Below are 20,041 nucleotides of genomic sequence, written 5' to 3' on the forward strand. Positions count from 1 at the left end.
GTCCCATGCCAATCCAGATTCCCACCCCCCCGCCTTAATGTCTATCTTCCAGTCCCTTGAAAACTAGCTTTCCAGAATTTGGAAAATTTAAGTTACAGGGCTGGAAATATCAGTCATATAGCTTGATTTATGGTCCTGATCACTCCTTGTTGACAGAATTTATATTGTCAAATTGGCTACTTAAATATCAGCTCTCAGTTGCTGACGTATGTATTTCTTTTTTTAAAGATTTATTGGGACACCTGGGTGGCTCAGTGGTTGAGCGTCTGCCTTTGGCTCAGGGCATGATGCTGGAGACCTGGGATTGAATACCACATTGGGCTCCCTGCGGGGAGCCTGCTTCTCCCTCTGCCTGTGTCTCTGCCTCTCCCTCTCTCTCTGTGTCTCTCATGAATAAGTAAATAAAATGTTTTAAAAAAAAAGATTTATTTATTCATGAGAGACACAGAGAGAGAGGGAGAGGCAGGCTCCTCACAGGGAGCTCGATGGAGGACTAGATCCCAGGACCCCAGGATCACAACCTGAGCCAAAGACAGTCGCCCAACTGCCAAGCCACCCAGGCATCTTGAAGTATACTTACAGTATTTTGTAAAGGTCTTGATAATCAATCATTGGACCTTTAATCACTGAGCATGATCTAAGGTTCTATACGCTAAATGAATATGGTACTTAGGCTTATTTCTTTTATATAAAATCCAGCTTTAAAGGTTGTCTAGCGGGACGCCTGGGTGGCTCAGCAGTTGAGTGTCTGCCTTCGGCTCAGGTCATGGTCCCAGGGTCCCGGGATCAAGTCCCACATCAGGCTTCTTGCAGGGAGCCTGCTTATCCCTTTGTCTGTGTCTCTGCCTTTCTCTCTGTATCTCACATGAATAAACAAATAAAATCTTAAAAAAAAATAAAGGTTGTCTAGCTGTTCAACAGGTCAGTGCCTATTTCCTTTTTAATTTTAAATCCAGGGATCGCTGGGTGGCGCAGCGGTTTAGCGCCTGCCTTTGGCCCAGGGCGCAATCCTGGAGACCCGGGATCGAATCCCGCATCGGGCTCCCGGTGCATGGAGCCTGCTTCTCCCTCTGCCTATGTCTCTGCCTCTCTCTCTCTGTGTGTGACTATCATAAATAAAAAATAAAAAAAAAGTAAAAAATAAAAAATAATAAAAAAATAATTTTAAATCCAGTATAGTTAACAGTGTTATATTAGTTTCAGGTGTAAATATAGTGATTCAGCAATTCTATACATTACTCAGTGCTCTTCAAGATAAGTGTACTCTTTGATCACCATCACCCACCCACCTATCTCCCCTCTGGTAACCATCAACTCTCTATAGTTAAGAGTCTGTTTTTTAGTTTGTCTTTTTTTTTTTTCTTTTTTCATTTCTTACATTCCACGTATGAGTGAAATCATATGATGTTTGTCTTTGACTGACTTTACTTAGCATTATTCTCTCTAGCTTCATCCATATTGTTGGCCTTTTGCCTCTGACGTGTTTTTGCAATGCTCTGAATTACAGTTTACAAATTTAAATGGCATCAGGTGGTTTTTCTCTGTTCATTAAATGATAGTCTCCCTAGTATCTTGGAGAAATAGCCAGTTAAAGAATCTATAAGATTTTCTTAGGTGTCATTTCAAATTTTGATTTGAGGATTCATAAATTTTGACAGCAAGAATCACTGCATTCAACAGTTCCTTACCCTTGAAGCTCCTACAGAAACAGTTGTGAAAGAAAGAATTGTGAGAAGTGAATTGACACAAGGAGAATTGACAAACCTGACCAAACATTGTAGATGAATGTGGGAATGCAAAACTGATCAGAAAGGAAGTTGAGTGATGCATTTGGGATATGTGAACTGTACTTTGCAAACATTGTTAGTAAAATCCTGTATTTTTAGAGTATTGAGATTTGGTATCTTAAAATTTATGTGACTTTTTTTTAATGCTACAAAAGCTTCCTCTTTGGAGTTAGCTTTCTGGTAAAAAGAACCATCCTTTACTATGGCATAACCTCCCACTTATAAGCCTTGTATGTTGAAAGACTATGTTGAAAGTAGAAAATAGCTGTATTTTCTACTTATAAGCCTTGTATGTTGAAAGACTATGTTGAAAGTAGAAAACAGCTATATTCTAAAATATATTCTGGAAACCACCTGGAAAATTATAATAGCCATTGCCCTCAACCTAATGAATTTATTTCCAAGGTGAAATTCCAGAAGAGACCCCTTCTTTCAGAGTCCCCGCTTTCCAACACAAGGCCTGCTTGGGTGGCAGTAACATGCATAATAATAGGCTGTAGCAAAAATGCGTGGCTGCTTGTCAAGGTTTTGATCCAGGCTTTTGGTTCCCAGAAGTCTTAACCTAACACACCAAACAGGACTTGGTTCCTTGCTTCCTGCATTCCAGCTGGATTGGTTTCTGTTTAGTATGGTGACCCCCTTAACTGCAGCGCTACTCAGTTTATTTAAATATAGCTCATTCCTTGGGCATAAGGCAATGTTGTTGAAATGATTATCGAGCTCCTGTGCTGCAGCATCATTGGTTCTCAACCTTGACAGTGAGTTAAAATCACCTGGGGACTTCTTAAATCTCGCTCTGCCCAGGCCACAGATTAGGCAATTATCGGAGGATCTCTAGGGGTGAGAGCCAGGTAGCAGCAGTATGTTCTAAAACTACCCCCAGTGATTCCAAGGTGTGTTCAAGGCTGAGGACTAGTTTAGATTGATTTCCTACTTACTGCTCTTTGATATGACCAGTAGATCTAAGATCAGACTTAGTAGATTTAATTTGGTGATGTCAAGTGTGCCCTATTCATGGAAACCACCTGGAAAAATCATGACAGCCATTGACCTCAAACTAGTGAATTTATTTCATTTATCTCTTATTTTGCTCCAGCAATTTTGTGAAGGAAATACAGATGTGAACATGAGTACACTTGAATAGCAAAATATGTGCACAGTGGTGTATGTACTTTCATGTATGAACAGGTGCAATTCGACAAAAGGTTAGGTAATAAACTTTATTTTTGTTCGCTTCTGCTGCCCTCTTCCTCCATCCCCTGAAAACAAGAAAGGTCAATTTCAGGTAAATAAAGTTTTTCGTAGCAAATTATATACTTTTCCCAGAGGTTTTCATAGTGACCCATGGTCTCTAATTATCATGGCCCTGGCTCTGGAAATCACTCTTGTTTCTTCTGTTCAACTGTAAATACTTGACACAAGAGTGACCTCCTTCCTATTCTCGTCTTCCATCCTACTGCACAACCTACGCTAATACCCTCTGGGCTAATCTTTCTTTACCTCTCTTCATTCTCCTCATTAGATGTTACTTGACGTAAGGCTTGGTCTGGTAACCTCTGCTCTTTGCACTTAACAGTATTATTCACACTTATGACTTTGAACATCATGTCGGATTAATAGCTCTGGCTCTACTTGTCGGAACTTCTAGAGGCACGTCTGAGGTGTCTCTGCATGTGGGTTTAAGGTTTTACAGTGCCATCAATTGTGACATGAAGCTGTTTAAGTGAGGGCTTACCTTTGGCAGAACTGATTTTCTTTTTTTTTTCCTCCTTGCAGTTGGTGTCTGCCTTGCCATAAAAACCAGGACCACAATAAAAAGGGAAGTAGGGGTTACTGAATGGGATAGATTCCTAAGGATTTCCTTTCTGCCCCTTCAAGATTATACTGCAGTTAGGCTCAAGTTAAGCCGTATGATCTTGCACTCAAAACTGACCACCCAATTTAGGAATAACGTTAAACTTTACTTTGTGTTTCGACTTGGGTCTAGCTGTCTGGGTTCTATTCTCAGCTGTGTCACTCGCTACTTGAGGAGTTTATGGCTTGCCATAAACTGTGGCCATGCTCTTCCTTGATTTCTTTCTTTTTAAAACCAGGATACTGGTAATACCTTCATTGGGCTATGATGAGGAGTGAATTGATATATGTAAAGTACTTAAAACAGGGCCTGACACAGCACAGAGTGTGGTTATAATTACTGTGCTCGCGGTGCTGCATCACTGTGAAAATATGGACTTACTCTGGCATGCTGAGTTGTTCCCTCAAGCAAATTTTTATTTACTTGAGTCTCAATGAGAGAATCAGAATGTAATGCTGATTCAGACCTAATTGCAGTTGTGTGATCACATTGCGATGTGCTTGGCTCAGCTAGAGTAAGCATCATCAAGGCTCATTGGATGGTGCTTTTCACCTGTCAAAATGGTGCATGAGATGTTTCTGTGGAAGGCTGCTGCACACAAACCTGTGAGATGCTCAGATTGTGCTGTGACTGAGTTAAAGCCCAGGCCAGCCATTCTTCTCTTCCCTTCCCTTCCCTTCCCTTCTCTCTTCTCTCTTCTCTCTTCTCTCTTCTCTCTTCTTCTTTTTCTTTTTCTTTTTCTTTTTCTTTTCTTTTCTCTTTCCTTTCAAGATTTTATTTATTTATTCATGACAGACACAGAGAGAGAGAGAGGCAGAGGGCAAAGCAGGTTCCCTGTGGGGAACCTGATGTGGGACTCAGTTCCAGGATCCCAGGATCACCACTTGAGCCAAAGGCAGATGCTCAACCACTGAGCCACCCAGGTGCCCTTGGCCAGGTTTTCTTGACTTATTTTTCATTTCTGTGGTATTTGAAAGTATATGTATCATAGTTCTGCAATTTAAGTTCTTTCCTAAAATACTTGCTACAGGATTATTGCACTTTAAATCATAAAGTTGAACTTGTTCCCTTTAAACCACAAAGATGGACCTCCTGGACTTATTTTGACTTGAAACAAGCCACTTCTTGAATATATTTCTCTAAAAGGAACATCTAGGAAGCATGTACAACTTGCCTTCCACAAGGCTTTCATGAGAAGTCTGTAGTTTGGGTTTCTTGAAACACAGTACTTCTACAAAATGAACTTAAAAGAGATGGATGAAGCAGGTGAAGAAAATTAAGAGGTCCAGACTTCCAGTTATAAAATAAGTCCTGGAGTTGAAAAGTATAGCATAGGGAATGTAGTTAATAATATTATATACCTTTGTATGGCAATTATACTTGTCATGGTGAGCTTTTCGTGATGTATATAAATGTCCTATTACTATGTCATATACCTGAAACATAAAAATTGTAGGTCAACTATAATTAAATTTTTTTAAGTTCTAAAAGTACATACATGGAAATAGGAAAAAATCAGTAAACTGTTTTGTTTTTTTTTAAAGATTTTGTTTTATATATATATATACACATATATATATAACATATTTATATTATATATGTATATTATTGAAGTTCAATTTGCCAAGATTTTATTTATTCATGAGAGACACAGAGAGACAGGCAGAGAGAGAAGCAGGCTTCCTAAGGGGAGCCTGATGTGGGACTCTGTCACAGGACCCCAGGATCCCAACTCTATCCAAAGGCAGATAGATGCTCAACCACTGAGCCACCCAGGTGCTCCAGTAAATTTTTTTTCTTACTAAAATTTCTTATGTGTTGTTTTATTATTTTTTTAATATTTTATTTATTTATTCATGATAGAGAGAGAGAGAGAGAGAGAGAGGCAGAGACACACAGGCAGAGGGAGAAGCAGGCTCCATGCGGGGAGCCTGATGCAGAACTCGATCCTATGACTCCAGGATCACGCCCTGGGCTAAAGGTAGGCGCTGAACCACTGAGCCACTCAGAGATCCCCTTATGTGTTGTTTTAGAAGAGACTTTCTAAAATTGCAATGGCTTATTTATAAGACCTATACAGGATATTGGGGAGGGGGTATATGAGCCAGACCTTTCTCCTTAAGTATTTTGTTCAACTTATTTCAATTTTTACCTTTTAAAAAAATTTAACCATAAATGTTTGTTTATTTATTTATTTTTAAAGATTTATTTACTTATTTATTTATGATAGAGAGAGGCAGAGACACAGGCAGAGGGAAAAGCAGGCACCATGCTGGGACCCCGATGCGGGACTTGATCCCAGGACTACAGGATCGCACCCTGGGCCAAAGGGCTTGGCAGGCGTCAAACTGCTGAGCCAGCCAGGGATCCCCACTCATAAATGTTTAAATGTCACTTCCTCAGATGGGTCCTGGGTTTAGATGCTCTGAATAATGCCTTCAGATGGTATATATGATACAGTGGATACTACATAATCAATTAAACCAAGATGCCTTAAACCACCCTTTAAAATATTAAAGGCGCAGCGGTTTAGCCGCCGCCTGCAGCCCGGGGTGTGATCCTGGAGACCTGGGATCGGGTCCCGCGTCGGGCTCCCTACGTGGAGCCTGCTTCTCTCTGCCTGTGTCTCTGCCTCTCTTTCGCTCTCTCTGAATAAATAAATAAATAAATCTTAAAAAAATATATTATATCCTTCTTCAGTAAAAAAAAAAATATATTAAAAATAAGAAATACACAATGTTAGAGTAAGCCCAGAATTTTTTTTTGTAAAGATTTTATTTATTTATTCATGAGACACAGAGAGAGAGAGGCAGACATAGGCAGAGGGAGAAGCAGGCTCCCTGCAGGGAGCCTGATGCGAACTGGATCCGGGACTCGGGGATCACACCTTGAGCCCAAGGCAGACGCTCAACCACTGAGCCACCCAGGCGCCCCTAAACCCAGATATTTCTTTTGCAACGATGGCTTCCTACCTCCTACTATCCCCTGAGGATGTCCTTGTTGTCCAAAGCATATACCCATATGCTTTGTTAAAGTGACATTTTGTAAGTCCCAGGAACTAAATACAAGTGGAAGAAATGGTCCACAGTAGAAAGCATTATTAAAACAGAGAAAAGGGGATCCCTGAGTGGCGCAGCGATTTAGCGCCTGCCTTTGGCCCAGGGCGCGATCCTGAAGACCCGGGATCGAGTCCCACGTCGGGCTCCCAGTGCATGGAGCCTGCTTCTCCCTCTGCCTGTGTCTCTGCCTCTCTGTGTGTGTGTGTGACGATCATAAATAAATAAAAACCTAAAAAAAAAAAAAAAACAGAGAAAAGGGGTGGGGTGCGGGTGGAGCTAGTTTTAGTCTAGAAGAACTATGAGAGGGCAGATGCCTTTGAAGAGAAAACCCCCACAATCTTCAGCGAACCTTACAGGAAAACACTATTTTGGCCTTTTAGATTCAATCCTTGACGGCCCAGCTGTACCTAAAGTACACCCACAATAGAGTATCAAGTCTTCAAGGGGGTTTTGGAAGAGAGGAGTACAGAATGTTGGATGGAAGGAGAAGGAGGCTTTGCTAAATAAACCCAGTGACTGGGAGCTCAGATACTGCTGAGCCATTCTGAACCAGTGGGGAAGAGGACAAAGAGAACTTTTGGTTCTATAGGCTTCCCTCATTTTGTTTGTAAGCCGCAAGAACCAGGTCTTTTTTCCAGTGAGTCGGATAAAGCCTGGCTCTGGACTGTACAGGGACATGGGTATTTCTGGAATTAGGGGTTTCAAGACAGGTGTTTTCATTGCATGCCAGTATGGAAACTGGAACCAGATAGTGCTGTCTCCACCAAAAAAATCAAGAGGGTAGAGAGAATGTTATTAGGACTGTGATTGTTTCTCTACAACATTGTATGTCTCTGGAACAGGTTTTTGGGGTTTTGTTTTTATCAGTGATTTTAGTGCCTTACAATGGAAGTGTGGCCACGTTGCCCAATGATAAAAGGTAACATGGTCCACTTGTGGTGTTTTAGGAAGTTTGCAAAAAAGTTCCATTTGTCATTATAATCCTTCCTCAGTTGCCTATTTAAAATTCACAGGAGTTTTGGGGAGCCTGAGTGGCTTAGTTGGTTGAGCCTCTGACTTGGTTTTGGCTCAGGTCATGATCTCAGGTCATGGGATCAAGTCCCCTGTGCCTTGGACTCTGCACTGCGGGGGGTGGGGGTGTCTGCTTGAATCTTCCTCTGCCCCTCACCCAACTCACTCTCTCAAATAAAATAAATAAACCTTAAAAATAAAATAAAATTCACGGAAGTTGTAAGTCAGGGGCTTAGAATAGGGATATGAAAGGCAAAGGAGATGAGGTTTGGGGTACCCTAAGTGTATTTCTCAACCTGTTCATTCTTCTGAGCTGTTATTTCTTTCTGTGTAGTGCCCACTAAAACTCAGTGGCTTTAGATCAGACAAGACTAAAAGGGGATTGATATTTCTCAAAAAATGTACTGGGTTGCTAGTAGTATCTATGTCTTGGAAATTAATCCTTCCTATCTTTTTTAAAGCAATTAGTGATGCAATTAGGAATCTTTTTTGTTTACCAGTTACAAAATGGAAAAGCTTCTGGTTTGCTATTTAATTCTAAATACACTCGTCTCTTATCTATATAATTTAGCTAAAGGCTTTTGGTGTTCAGGTTCGTTGCTGACAATTACACTGGATATGTTAATCCTTTTCAGCGTGGACCTTAGCTGAATGATAACGACCAAACCTCAAACTTAACCTACCATGGTTATATGATTTGCCTTTCTGTTAGGCACTTCCTTCTCCTAGGTTGATTTCAGAACTCTGCTGAATTGTATATAATTTTCTCTTTTGCCAGAGTTGGCTCTATTTAGCCAGTAACTGTAAAGTTTAGTACCTCAAACCTTCATACACACTTCTCATGAAGTGCCATCTCCATCCACATATTTATATATGTTTCTTCTGATTGAAACAGTGGGGTTATTTCATAACAGGGAATATTTTTTTTAAATCTACATATCTGCATTTTCCAAACCATTTAATGTTGAGGCAACCAGTTGTTACAATGATAAAAAGGATTTACTTGATAATGTTTTGAGGCTGACCTGCATTGGATTCTCAACACAAGATCATTAGTGAAACGTAAGAGGATTTAGTCTTACGGTCTACTCTGAGATTACCTGAGCCCGATTGTATGAATACTATCTTAATAGAGCATTGCAATATTGGAAATGAGTTGGGTAAATAGTGTCCATCCTATTCAGCAAAAATTATGATCACGAACACATAGACCTTTGGCTTTCTAGTGGCATGCTTTCATTTACAGCATTGTTGACTTCAGCGTGGGAATGGAGTGTATTAATAATCTCTATGAGGTCACTGACCAGAACAGTTAATTTTATCTGTCAATTTAGAGAGACTACAGTGCCAGATTATTTCGTCAAACACTAGTCTAAATATTGCTGTGAAGATATTTTGTAGATATGATTAACATTTACAGTCAGCTGACTTTAAGAAGATTACCCTTGATAATACTGAGGGCCTGATCCAATCTGTTGAAGGCCTTTTAGGACAAAAACTGAGGTTTCCCAGGGAAGAAGGAGTTCTGCCTGAGTTTCCAGCCTGCTGGCCTGCCTTACAAATTTTGGACTTACCAGCCCTCTTTACAATGACAGCTGCCATGATTACTTAAAATAAGTCTTTTTTTTTTTTTAAATAGGTCTCTTTATATGATTTGTATTCCCCCCCCCCCCCCCCAAAGAAATAGTAGTATGTACTATCAGTAGTTTTCCAGTAGCATTTTTGGTTCTGTTTCTCTGGAGACACACCGACCCTCAGAAAGAAAATCACAGTCCCCCACTCAACCCCCCCCCCCCGCCCCGTCCCAGGTTTGTGTAACATATTTAAATTACTTTTTTTAAGTTTTTTTTTTTTTTTTAAGATTTTATTTATTTGACAGCTTATAAGCAGGGGAAGCAGCAGAGGGAGAAAGGGAGAAGTAGGCTCCTTGATGAGCAGGGAGCCCGATGCAGGGCTCAATCCCAGGACCCTGAGATCAAGACCTGAGCCGAAGGCAGATGCTTAACTGACTGAGCCACCCAGGTGCCCCTTCATATCTAAATTACTTTTTAAGAGAAACTTAGCTTTCAAGGTAAAAACAGGATATTAAGCCTCTTAAAATATCTTAATTGATGTCCGTTTTAATTTCAGGGCATTTTAGGAGAAAGAATTGGGAAAGAGTAGCAAAGCCACAAAAGATAGAATTGGGGAAAAGTCTTAATAAGTTCTGATATGAGTGTTGAACACCTTGGTCCAACTCCTTACTGGCCTGAAGACTTAGGACTAGCATTCTCCTTAAACTGTCCATAAAGTAATAAACCGAATTGCTTTACCAATCTTTAATATTGCTCTTCTCTCATAAACCTTTAGATCTCCCTCTCTGAAGTTACAGAGCCATAGTGATCTATCCACAGTAAATTGTGCGATTGAAGGCCAACTTATGTATCGTCGTTTTTATTCCCATCTTCCCTAGAATGTTTTCGTACAGATTTCCATTAAATTGCCAGTAGGTAAGAGTGAGGCAGGTCTGCAAGCTGCAGGTGTAGAAATCATCAGTGTGGTCCTGTTGTAACCAGAACACTGAGTGACGCTTCCATGGTTTTTGAGTTTTAGCTTTGTGTCTAAAACCTCTGGGGGGCATCAGTTGAATGAGTAAAACAATACAACTGCAGAGCTGCCTGCAAAAAAACCACAAAGCTATGTGAAGTGTAAATAAGCACAGGGAGACAGTGACAGCAGGGGGAAGGGCCGCCTGAATCTCTCTCAGGCTTTTTCTTTCTGCCAGTGTTTTCCCCTGGGCATTTAACTGGAGTTTCCGTTTTCATTGGGTCGCGGAGTCACTTGTGGGATCAGAAGAGACTCTAGAGACCTAAAAATCCAACCTGTACACAATACATTAATTTAAAACCTTCATCCCAGAGTAGTGTGCATGGCTGCCTTCAGTGATGGAAGGCACAGCTTGTTATATTCTGGTAACTTCCTGTCACCGATCCTAGTTCTGTCTTCCAGAACTGTATGGAAAGTAGAAATCTCTCCACATGTTAACAACCATTAATTTAGTTCTCTTATTTCTCCAGATCTTGCCTTATTTTCTTCAGAGAAAATACACCTTCTTTGCAATGATCCTTCTGTGTTCTAGCCTAGAAACTTTAGAAATCCTAGGTTGCTCTCTTCTGAATGTGTTCTAATTTATCATCGCATTGAAATATCTAGTTCAGACAATATGATCCGAGGACCAGAAAATAGAGCAGGTTCTTCCCCTTACCCAGCATGCTGGACATTTGTGGATACCTCCTGTGATACTGTTAGGACTTGTACTGTTCATCATACTGATCATGTGTAGTGACCTGTCCAGGGACCCTCCCTCCTTTGCAGCTACTGAAGCTTGGGTGGGTCTTCATTTTGTACCTTTGCAGGTGGACTTAATATAGAGGTGTTCATATTTATCACTACTAAGTTTTTTTTAGCCATAGGCCATGATTTTGATCCGTTAATGGTTTTGGACCTGATTCCAGCCATGTCTCTGGTTATCTACACATATAAAGCCCTCGTTCTTTTCTAAATCTTTAATAAAAGTGCCACCTTTCCTTCCATTGCCCACTTGGCCACGCTTATCTGGGCTTTTGTAGGAACTCCGTATCCATGCTCATCCCCCTGAATTAAGTCTTCCATGTTGCTAGGGCTCCCTGTTTAAAAAACAAACATGAGTGTGTTCTGTCTTTGCCCTCTATCCCCACAGTTACCACATGAGACACTTTTCTCCACCTAGACAAGGTCCTTATGGAACTAGTTTTTCTCATGTCTCACTCTTCATTCCTTTCTACCATCCTCCAACTGACTGGCCAGTCTGGATCACACATTTCATCATCAACACCCCTGAATGGCTCCTTCTGCCATGGTTAGGTGGGAGACCATTGTTTGATTTGTCCACTACCCCCAAACCCCTCACCTTGCACCTTTACCTGATTTCACCCCTCCTAAAGTGAGACAGGAGACCACAGTTCCTCAGTTTTCTTACCTTTCTCATGGTGTGGCTCAAAAAATAAAACTAAACCCATAACTGCTCACAGACCAATGACAGCATAGGTAACTTTTAGAAACACAGCCCTGGCTCTCTGTCTGATTCTTCTGTTGGAGTCCAGCAATTGGGTTTCTTTGCCTCATTTTGAATCTGCAAAATTGGATTTATAACCTCACAAGGGTGTCACTATTAAGAGGAGGGGATGTGTGCACATTTTAACTTTTGTCCAGGCATTCAGAAGTTCATGCAGGTTATTATCCATGGGAATAATGAGCAGGAGGCCTAAGGGCATTCTAACGTGTGTTACAGGGTTAAAGTTTAATGTGGCATTTTATGATATTAGCAATTTAGCTAGTGATACCTAACATTTAGGAAAGAGTTTTAAAGAAAGCTGAGTGTCAACACCTTATGTTCAGATAAGTGAATCCTCAGGGTTTAAAATTTATTTATAGTGGAGCAGACATGGGAAAATAGACTCTGCTGGCCACACAGCAGAGATTTATAGATATGTTATAAAAGACACGGCAGGGACCTAGTATTTCTTGGTTGCTGCATTCTACTACTAGCATAGTATTTACTGTTTTTCTTATTGCCTGTTAACAAAAGGTGGTAAAATAAAGATCAAAGTGAACCTGCCTTTTTATTTTCCTTTCAAAGGGTCATTCTTTCTTCGTGCAGTATTTCTTTGTCCCGTAGCTTATTGGAAGCCCCATGTAATGCTGCAGGATGGCAGAATGTTATGCCTTTATTGCCAAGGAAGCCATGAGGAAGTGTCCTCATTCTAGGAAACTGTAAGGGAGCCCTCTAACTTCAAGAATGGAGATGGCAGAGAACCAGCTGGGACCCTTTGTTCCCAGGGGTTGTTTGGTTCCACAGCCCAACCTGTGCTGGCTTTGTACTTTTAAACCATATGAGGGTTTTCTTCTTTTTTAATGTTGCATTAAAATGTGGATTTCCAAAACTCTTGCTAGAAGTAAATTGTAGCCTACCTTGGGGGGTATGCATTAAATATTTAAAAGATTACTGAAGTTTTGAAGAATTAATCATTTCCTACATATGAATCATAATGTAGAAATAGGAAAAAGCATTTTGGCACTTCTGGGCCCCCACTGAAAAGTAACTAGCTTTTATATCTATAGAACTGTAATTTTCCAGTGACTAGCCATTCAATCCAGCAGTAGTAATTTCTGTTTTCAGCTACAGACCTTGATTAGTACAAATCAGACTCTTTTCCATTTCAGTAATGTTTTTGTAAAGCTCCCTGGTCTTTTAGAAGGGAAAAATCTAGGTATGCTTCTTACTGGTGAAGCAAATTGCTCTTTGCAGGAGGATAGTCTTAGATTCATTCATAGACTATGTGCTATTTTCCAGTCTTGTGGACAAAAAAATAAAAGCTTAGGAAGGATAAATGTGAACAGAAGCCTGAAGTCCATGTGTATATACATGTGCCTACATGTGTTTGGTCTCCTATGACATCGTGACAGGTAAGTCCACATGACAAGATGACTTCCCTATGGATCAGTTAGTTTGACTCTGTTTCATAGTCACCTACCTCAGGGTTGGAGGTTGGCCAGAGGTGCCAGGCAGCCAGGGTAGAAGGATAGACATGAATTTATCAAGTACCAAGGGAATGGGGCTGGGGGTGGGAATGGTGGGGACAATAGTTGCTCAAGAGCCTATTGGGGATCCCTGGGTGGCACAGCGGTTTAGCGCCTGCCTTTGGCCCAGGGCGCGATCCTGGAGACTTGGGATCGGGTCCCACGTCGGGCTCCCAGTGCATGGAGCCTGCTTCTCCCTCTGCCTATGTCTCTGCCTCTCTCTCTCTCTCTCTCTCTTTGTGTGACTATCATAAAAAAAAAAAAAAAAAAAAAAAAAAAAAAAAAAGAGCCTATTGGCCTATTTCTTTCTTTTTTTTTTTTTTTTTTTCTATTGGCCTGTTTCATTCACAGTGGATGAGTGGTATCACTTTTGCTTATGGTTGTGACTATATTTTATGATTATACTGCACATATTTTTCTCTATATAAAGCCAGTTTAGTTGTAAAATCTACGCTTTCATACTAGGTAATGTCTCGTTTCTTCTAACTTCATCCTCATTAAAAATCATTTATTATTTTAACAATTTAAACAGTTGCAAAATCTAACTGACTCTTGGAAGTCTGCATACCCCAGTTCCCATGGGGACCATACCCACAGGTGACATTCACGGACACAAATTGAACACACTTATTAGTGCCGGGGAAGAGTTCAGGAATTCAGAGTAGGATTCCTTTTACCATAAGTAAAGTAAAAGCATTTACTTTCGTTTTGGGTGTGAGTATAAAAGGGAGAAGACTGTTGCCCCATGCCTCTACAGGGGTTAAGCCCATATTCCTGAAATTAAGAGTTAAACACCTATATCCATTAAAGACTGGGTTTAAGCATTTAGGAAACTAATATCAAATGTATTTATGTCTTAAATATGTACTTTGTGGATAGGGGGAAAATCATTTATTGTGATGATTTGATCTTGGGCTGTTTGCTTTTCTGTGACTGGTCACAGCTGTGACTGGGACACAGCTAGTGGGTGTTGCAGTCAGGATTTACAAGGCAGCAGGACAAAAACATCTTAGCCTCCTAGCAGATGGGCCATGGTTTAATCCTGACTCAGCCACTTAACCAGCTGTGTGACTTTAACCTATGTGAGCCTCTGTTTCCTGATTTGTCAGGTGGTAACTCCTCCCTCAGTGCTCTTATGACTAACAAAGGTAACCTATCTAAGACACCTAGCACAGCATCTGACAAAGTTGGAGATGTTCCTAGATAATGGAATTCTTTTACTTGACCCCACCCCTGCCTCATGGGCTATAGAATGGTGGTAACTTTTGGCCTCCTTTGATTAAACCAGTAATGGTTTAAGCATAATTTTCAAAACAGCAACTTTGGGGACTTCCACATTTTGACACAAATCAAAATTCTCCATGAGACCTCTCATACTAGAGCATGAAGGATACCGTCTTTGTCATTTGAGGAATATTCCACTGCAGTTAACAGAAGAGGAGAACTGTTGATTGGCTGGCTATGGTAGAGGTGGGCTCAGTTATAGGCTACTGTCCCAGAGGGGCTGTCCTGTGATCTCCCTGCCACAGACCTCAAGGAGGGCTCCTTTGTGAAATCTTATCCAGACAAGTTAAAGGCTATGAAGCTTCTGCTTTGCTGCTGCATTTCTTCTGCAAAAGCTTTAAAGCTTTTGTGCATCCAGGCCATTCTTGAAAGTAAAGAAATGTACATCTGCAGAAGTCATTTGAATTTCAGCTTTCACTTGACTTTTTAAAAGCCACTCTAAGAAGGTGTTTCATTTTCCTCCTAGGTTACTTCATAAAATGCTAAGCCTCTCATTTTTTTTTTTTTTTAATTTGGAAGATGAAGGGAAAGATCCCTTTTTCCTTAGCTTTACCTCTTTAAGTAATACCTTTGTTAAATTTCATGGAGATGGATGGGATCCCTGGGTGGCGCAGCAGTTTGGCGCCTGCCTTTGGCCCAGGGCATGATCCTGGAGACCCGGGATCGAATCCCACATCTGGCTCCCAGTGCATGGAGCCTGCTTCTCCCTCTGCCTGTGTCTCAGCCTCTCTCTCTCTCTCTGTGTGACTATCATAAAATAAAAATAAAAAACAAATTTAAAAAATTGTTTATTTAAAAAAAATTTCATGGAGATGGTCAGAAGCTATTTGGATAAAGAATGTTTCTGAATGAAACTTGTCATTTGAGATGTAGCTTTTCATTTTTTCTGGCAAAAGGTAGTTTTGGCTGTATGTGTGTATGTCTGTGTGTGTGTTGCCGTTGTAAGTACCAACCTGATTCCCTGGAAGGTAGAAGAAACAAACTAAAGCAGATTTGAAAAGATTTTCATAAATAAATATAACATTGGACTATGTTTATTGATAGCAAGTTGAAGAAATAAATAGGAAATAAATCCTCTTCAATTCAGAAATAGAATTACCAAGTAAAATTATGGAAGTATATTGCATCCACTGTTTATTTCTTAAACAACAAGATCTTGCATGTTCAAGGCATGGATCCCTCCTTTTCTTCCTTCTCCCCATCTTGCCATCTCTATACAAGCTGGATGTGCTCACTTCGGCAGCACATATTCTATGCAAGCTGGAGAGAGGGATCTAGGATATTCTAAACTAGATAGGCCAGATATTTGTCATAAGGGGAAGCACTGGAGACAAAAACAAAACATTATTTTCTTAATTTGGCAGTTGGCATTTATCAGTGTCACTTACTATAAATTTTTTTTCCCATACAGCATGTTTCAGGCAGCCTAGAAGTGGAGAGTCTTAAGTGAGAAAGCTCATTTCAGGAGAAAACAATAGTCATGTGATTGTACGCTTTGGAGAAAACAGTCCAAAAAAAAACTAAAAGTGGGTCAAGTGTTGAGGATTGCTCAGCACCACTGGTAGTGACTGGTCCAGAGCAGTGAGAATTGAGTGGGGATGAGGGGGATGTGGTGAGGAGGATTTTTTTTTTCTCCCTGTAGTTTCTCTCCTTTGAACTTGACCTGCAGAAGGGATATTCCAAGCTGGTTTTTGTGAGAATAGGCACGGTTCTCTCCCACCTGCCTGCCCTCCCTGGAAAATCTCAAGTGCACACCTCACGACAGGTGTGGCCCAGCCTGCGTACGCAGACTCTGGGGTGGCAGGGACGTCTGGAGGGCTGGGGTACGTTGCTGAGTGCGGAGTGAGCCATGGGGGTCCAGGGATGCCTTCCTTCATCCAGGGACTCGCCAACATCACCCCGATTGAAAAGTCGGCCCCCCCAAAGAAGAAAAGGCCTTCTTGCCCTGAGCCCCTTTTGCCCGTCCGTGGAGCGCCGCGCTGCCTGGTGCAGGCGGAGCGCCGTGGGTCCTCCGGGCTGGCGGATGGCGAGGAGAGGACCGGCGCTGGGAGCTGCGGATGGCGAGGGGAGGGCAGGCGCTCGGAGCTGCGGATGGCGAGGGGAGGACCGGCGCTGGGAGCTGCGGATGGCGAGGGCAGGACAGGCGCTGGGAGCTGCCGGCGTGCGGCCCGGGTCGGACCGCCTCCGGCCGTTCCCTGTGCTTCCAGGCGGACGCCGAGCCTCTCCCTCACCTCCTGGGTTAGGACAGGTCGGAGTTGTCAGGGCAACTGCTCTGGGCGGCCCATGCCCTTTCCCCTCCTTGCCGAGTGCGAGTGCGGAACACTTTCCCGTGCGGTGGTAGGGCGCAGACTGGGAAGGGTGCTGCCGCCGCAGGAAGACGCTGGGATCTGCATGAGCACGTTAGGCGGTGGAAGGAGGCAGCGGACCCTGGACCCCGCGAGCCTTTCCTGGGGCTTTTCCGGAGGGAGAGTGCACGTTCCCGTGTGTGTGGAGCGCGTGTGCAAGCCGCGCGAGCTCCAGCCAGCCACATGCCTGGGGGGAGTCAGTGGGAGGGGGCGTGGAGGGGAGGTGCGGGGGTTGCTGCTAGGTGAGGGGGGAACCGCAGGGCCTCAGTTGCCAAGTAGCTGGTAGTATCTGTCAGCTGTTTGCACACTGTTTACCCATAGGGGATCTATTACAAGTGCTCAAATGAACCGGCCGCTTAGAAACTAGCAGCTTCCTGGGAGCTGCAATTACATAAGCATATATTTTTAATATAATAATTAAAAAACAAGTAGCTGCGGTATGCCTGGATCAGCTACAGCTATTCGACAAGAGAGACTGAAGAAGACCTGTGCGAGGCCAAGTCCCCTTGGTTTATTCACCATTAATGAGGAAGATGAACAGCAAAAGAATGGAAATTCCAGAAGACCAAAAGGTATGCATTAGTTCTACCCTTCGGTTGGAAACTGAACCAGCCCCTATTTCCCTACGCTGTCTGTAACACTTTTACAAATTGGGTTGTCGTGCTCGTGTGTGGAGTGCTTGTGACCTCCTAGCACAGTTTGCTGGTGGTATTTGCACATTCTGTAAAGCTCTGTATGCATGAAATAGGGAACAGATTTTGCAGATTTGGTAGGTTTCAGTTCAGCTGCTTTTTTGACCCAAGCTACTTTCTTGGCCTAGAGATCTTTAATTTTCACACGTTCACTCGTTCACTCGAACAGTTACCAGTACACTGTCCTCACCAGGAGGAAGAAATAGGGGTTATCCAGGTTTAAATGAGGTGTATGGATGATTTCTGTTTAATAAGAGTTTCTGCTGGCAAGGGGATGAGTTAAAGTAACAAAGAGTGCAGCCTTTCCAAGGGCAGAGGGTCAAGATGTTACTTCTTTTCTATTCTGAAATACTGAGAGCTTCAAGAGGAGGTAAATAAACTGAGTGCAATGTAGGAGGGCAAAGCTAGGGAACCAGGAGGAGGGCACCATGAGGTTTATAACTTCTGATGGTAACTGCTACCTAACATCCCTGTGGAGGTTGGAATGTGCTGGGTGTAGAAAGGAGAGGTCTGATTCTTGTGCATTTCATAATGATGAAATGGAGCAGCAGCTTGCCTGATTTCTCACATCCCTGTGTACCGCCTGGTTTTATCATGGTCTCATAGCTATCCTCCCGGGGCTATGATTGTCAGTGATGGCAAAATCATGCAGCCCCCTTCCCCCAAATACATAAACTGTTCATCTCTTAAACTGAGAGATTATCGGTTTTGCTGTTTCCATGTGGTGAGTAAGTTTTAGCTTGCATTCAAATTGTTCTGTCACTGAGATCAAATATTCCTCTGTGTGGTACACAGCAGTAGCATGGCAAAGTAGCAAGCCAATATTTAAGCACTGATAGAATGAGTGTTTAAGTAGAATCCAGTGTTTGAAAATGGCTGGCTTGCTTTTTCCTGATTCTTGAGTGAATCTTAGTTTGCTTTTCTTAAATATAATTGAAACTATTTTAAATTCAAAAGTATATTTTTATTTCACTTTTAAAATACTATATACAGAGAATTTCTAAGTAGAATCTAACATAGTTGATTTTAATTTCAATACCAGACATAGCTTTTTAGAACCAAATGACTTGAGGAATTTACCAATGCCATGGATGGAAGCTGACCCTATAAGTGATTCTTTTATTTGCCTGGGAATTAGACAGTTGAACCAGAGTTTGCTCTTGATGAAAACCCAATACTTTAAATTGTTAGTAGCAAATCATTTAGCCTCTTGGGAGGTGGTAATTTTCTAAATTAATGTGGTTCTGTTACATTGTGCCCACTCTGTATTTTTGGAAATGTTCTTAATTTGTGGCACTTTTCCCTTAGGCATCTTGGAGATATAATTTAGGGTAGCTATTCATTTTGTTGTGAGTAGTAGTTTTCTTGAATTCCTGTCTTCTGTGTTTTTGTTTGTTTGTTTTTTCAGTTGCCTTTAGTATTTCATTTAAAGGGAAGAAGGCTAGGGGAAGTAGGTGCTTCTAAAAATCTATTTTTTGGCAATTCATGCAACTTTTTGGATAAGAGAGACTTAAGGAGTGTCTACTTTTCCCTGTATCAGATGGGAAAAAGAAGGAAAAGACCAAGAGGAAAAGTCTTATGTTGATAAGACTGTGTACACTTTCTGTACATCCTCAAATAGCTCTCATTTAAAAATTTTTTTTTTAATTTTTTAAAAATGTTTATTTATTTATGATAGTCACACACACAGAGAGAGAGAGAGAGAGAGAGAGAGAGAGAGGCAGAGACACAGGTAGAGGGAGAAGCAGGCTGCATGTAGGGAGCCCGATGCGGGATTCAATCCTGGGACTCCAGGATCACGCCCTGCACCGAAGGCAGGCGCTAAACCACTGAGCCACCCAGGGATCCCCAAATATCTCTACCTTAACGGATACATCTAATAAAATAAACGACCTTGGAAATCTCTAATGATGGCTTGGTTGTGAATTTCTCATCAGGTCTATCTGAGCAATAGAAATGTCCACTTTCAAATCTAGCTTTGTCAATAGAACAGTGATGGAAATATTCTGTATCCACTGATATGATGACTACTAGCCACATGTAGCTGGGAGCACTTGAAATATGGCTACTATAACTGAGAAGCTGATTTTTAAATTTTAATTGATTTTTAGTTAAAGAGCCACACATGGCTAGTGGTTACCTTCTTAGACAACACAGTTCTAGTCTGTAGAGTTGTGACCTTCTGAGTTTTTCTTACTCGCTTCCTAGTGCCAGATACGGTCAGGTCAGGAAATAAATATTGTTAAAAGAAGGGCCTGATGGAGCAGATGGCCTTTTCTCCTTAAGGGAGCATAGTAACCTGGCTTTATAGACCATTTCAGTTATCCTTTTCAACCTAAATGTTATTGCTGCTCTGATTATTATACTTCTATTAGCCAGTTGCTAATATCATCTTTTCCAATGTATAATG

At 41.6% G+C, this 20,041-nt stretch overlaps 1 protein-coding gene across 9 annotated transcripts in view; it reads left to right on the plus strand.

The window, feature by feature from the left end:
- Positions 1-16,613: 16,613 nt before the first annotated feature.
- Positions 16,614-20,041, plus strand: part of MAP7 (microtubule associated protein 7) — a 149,692-nt gene continuing 146,264 nt past the window's right edge. For all 9 annotated transcript variants that reach the window (XM_072720138.1, XM_025997887.2, XM_072720143.1 and 6 more), the window contains exon 1: positions 16,614-17,511. In XM_072720138.1, the coding sequence (XP_072576239.1) occupies positions 17,379-17,511 (133 nt within the window). In that variant the 5' untranslated portion in view covers positions 16,614-17,378. The remainder of the gene's footprint in view (positions 17,512-20,041) is intronic.

The sequence above is a fragment of the Vulpes vulpes genome, chromosome 1, assembly GCF_048418805.1.
Source record: "Vulpes vulpes isolate BD-2025 chromosome 1, VulVul3, whole genome shotgun sequence".
In the NCBI taxonomy this organism is placed as follows: Eukaryota; Metazoa; Chordata; class Mammalia; order Carnivora; family Canidae; genus Vulpes; species Vulpes vulpes.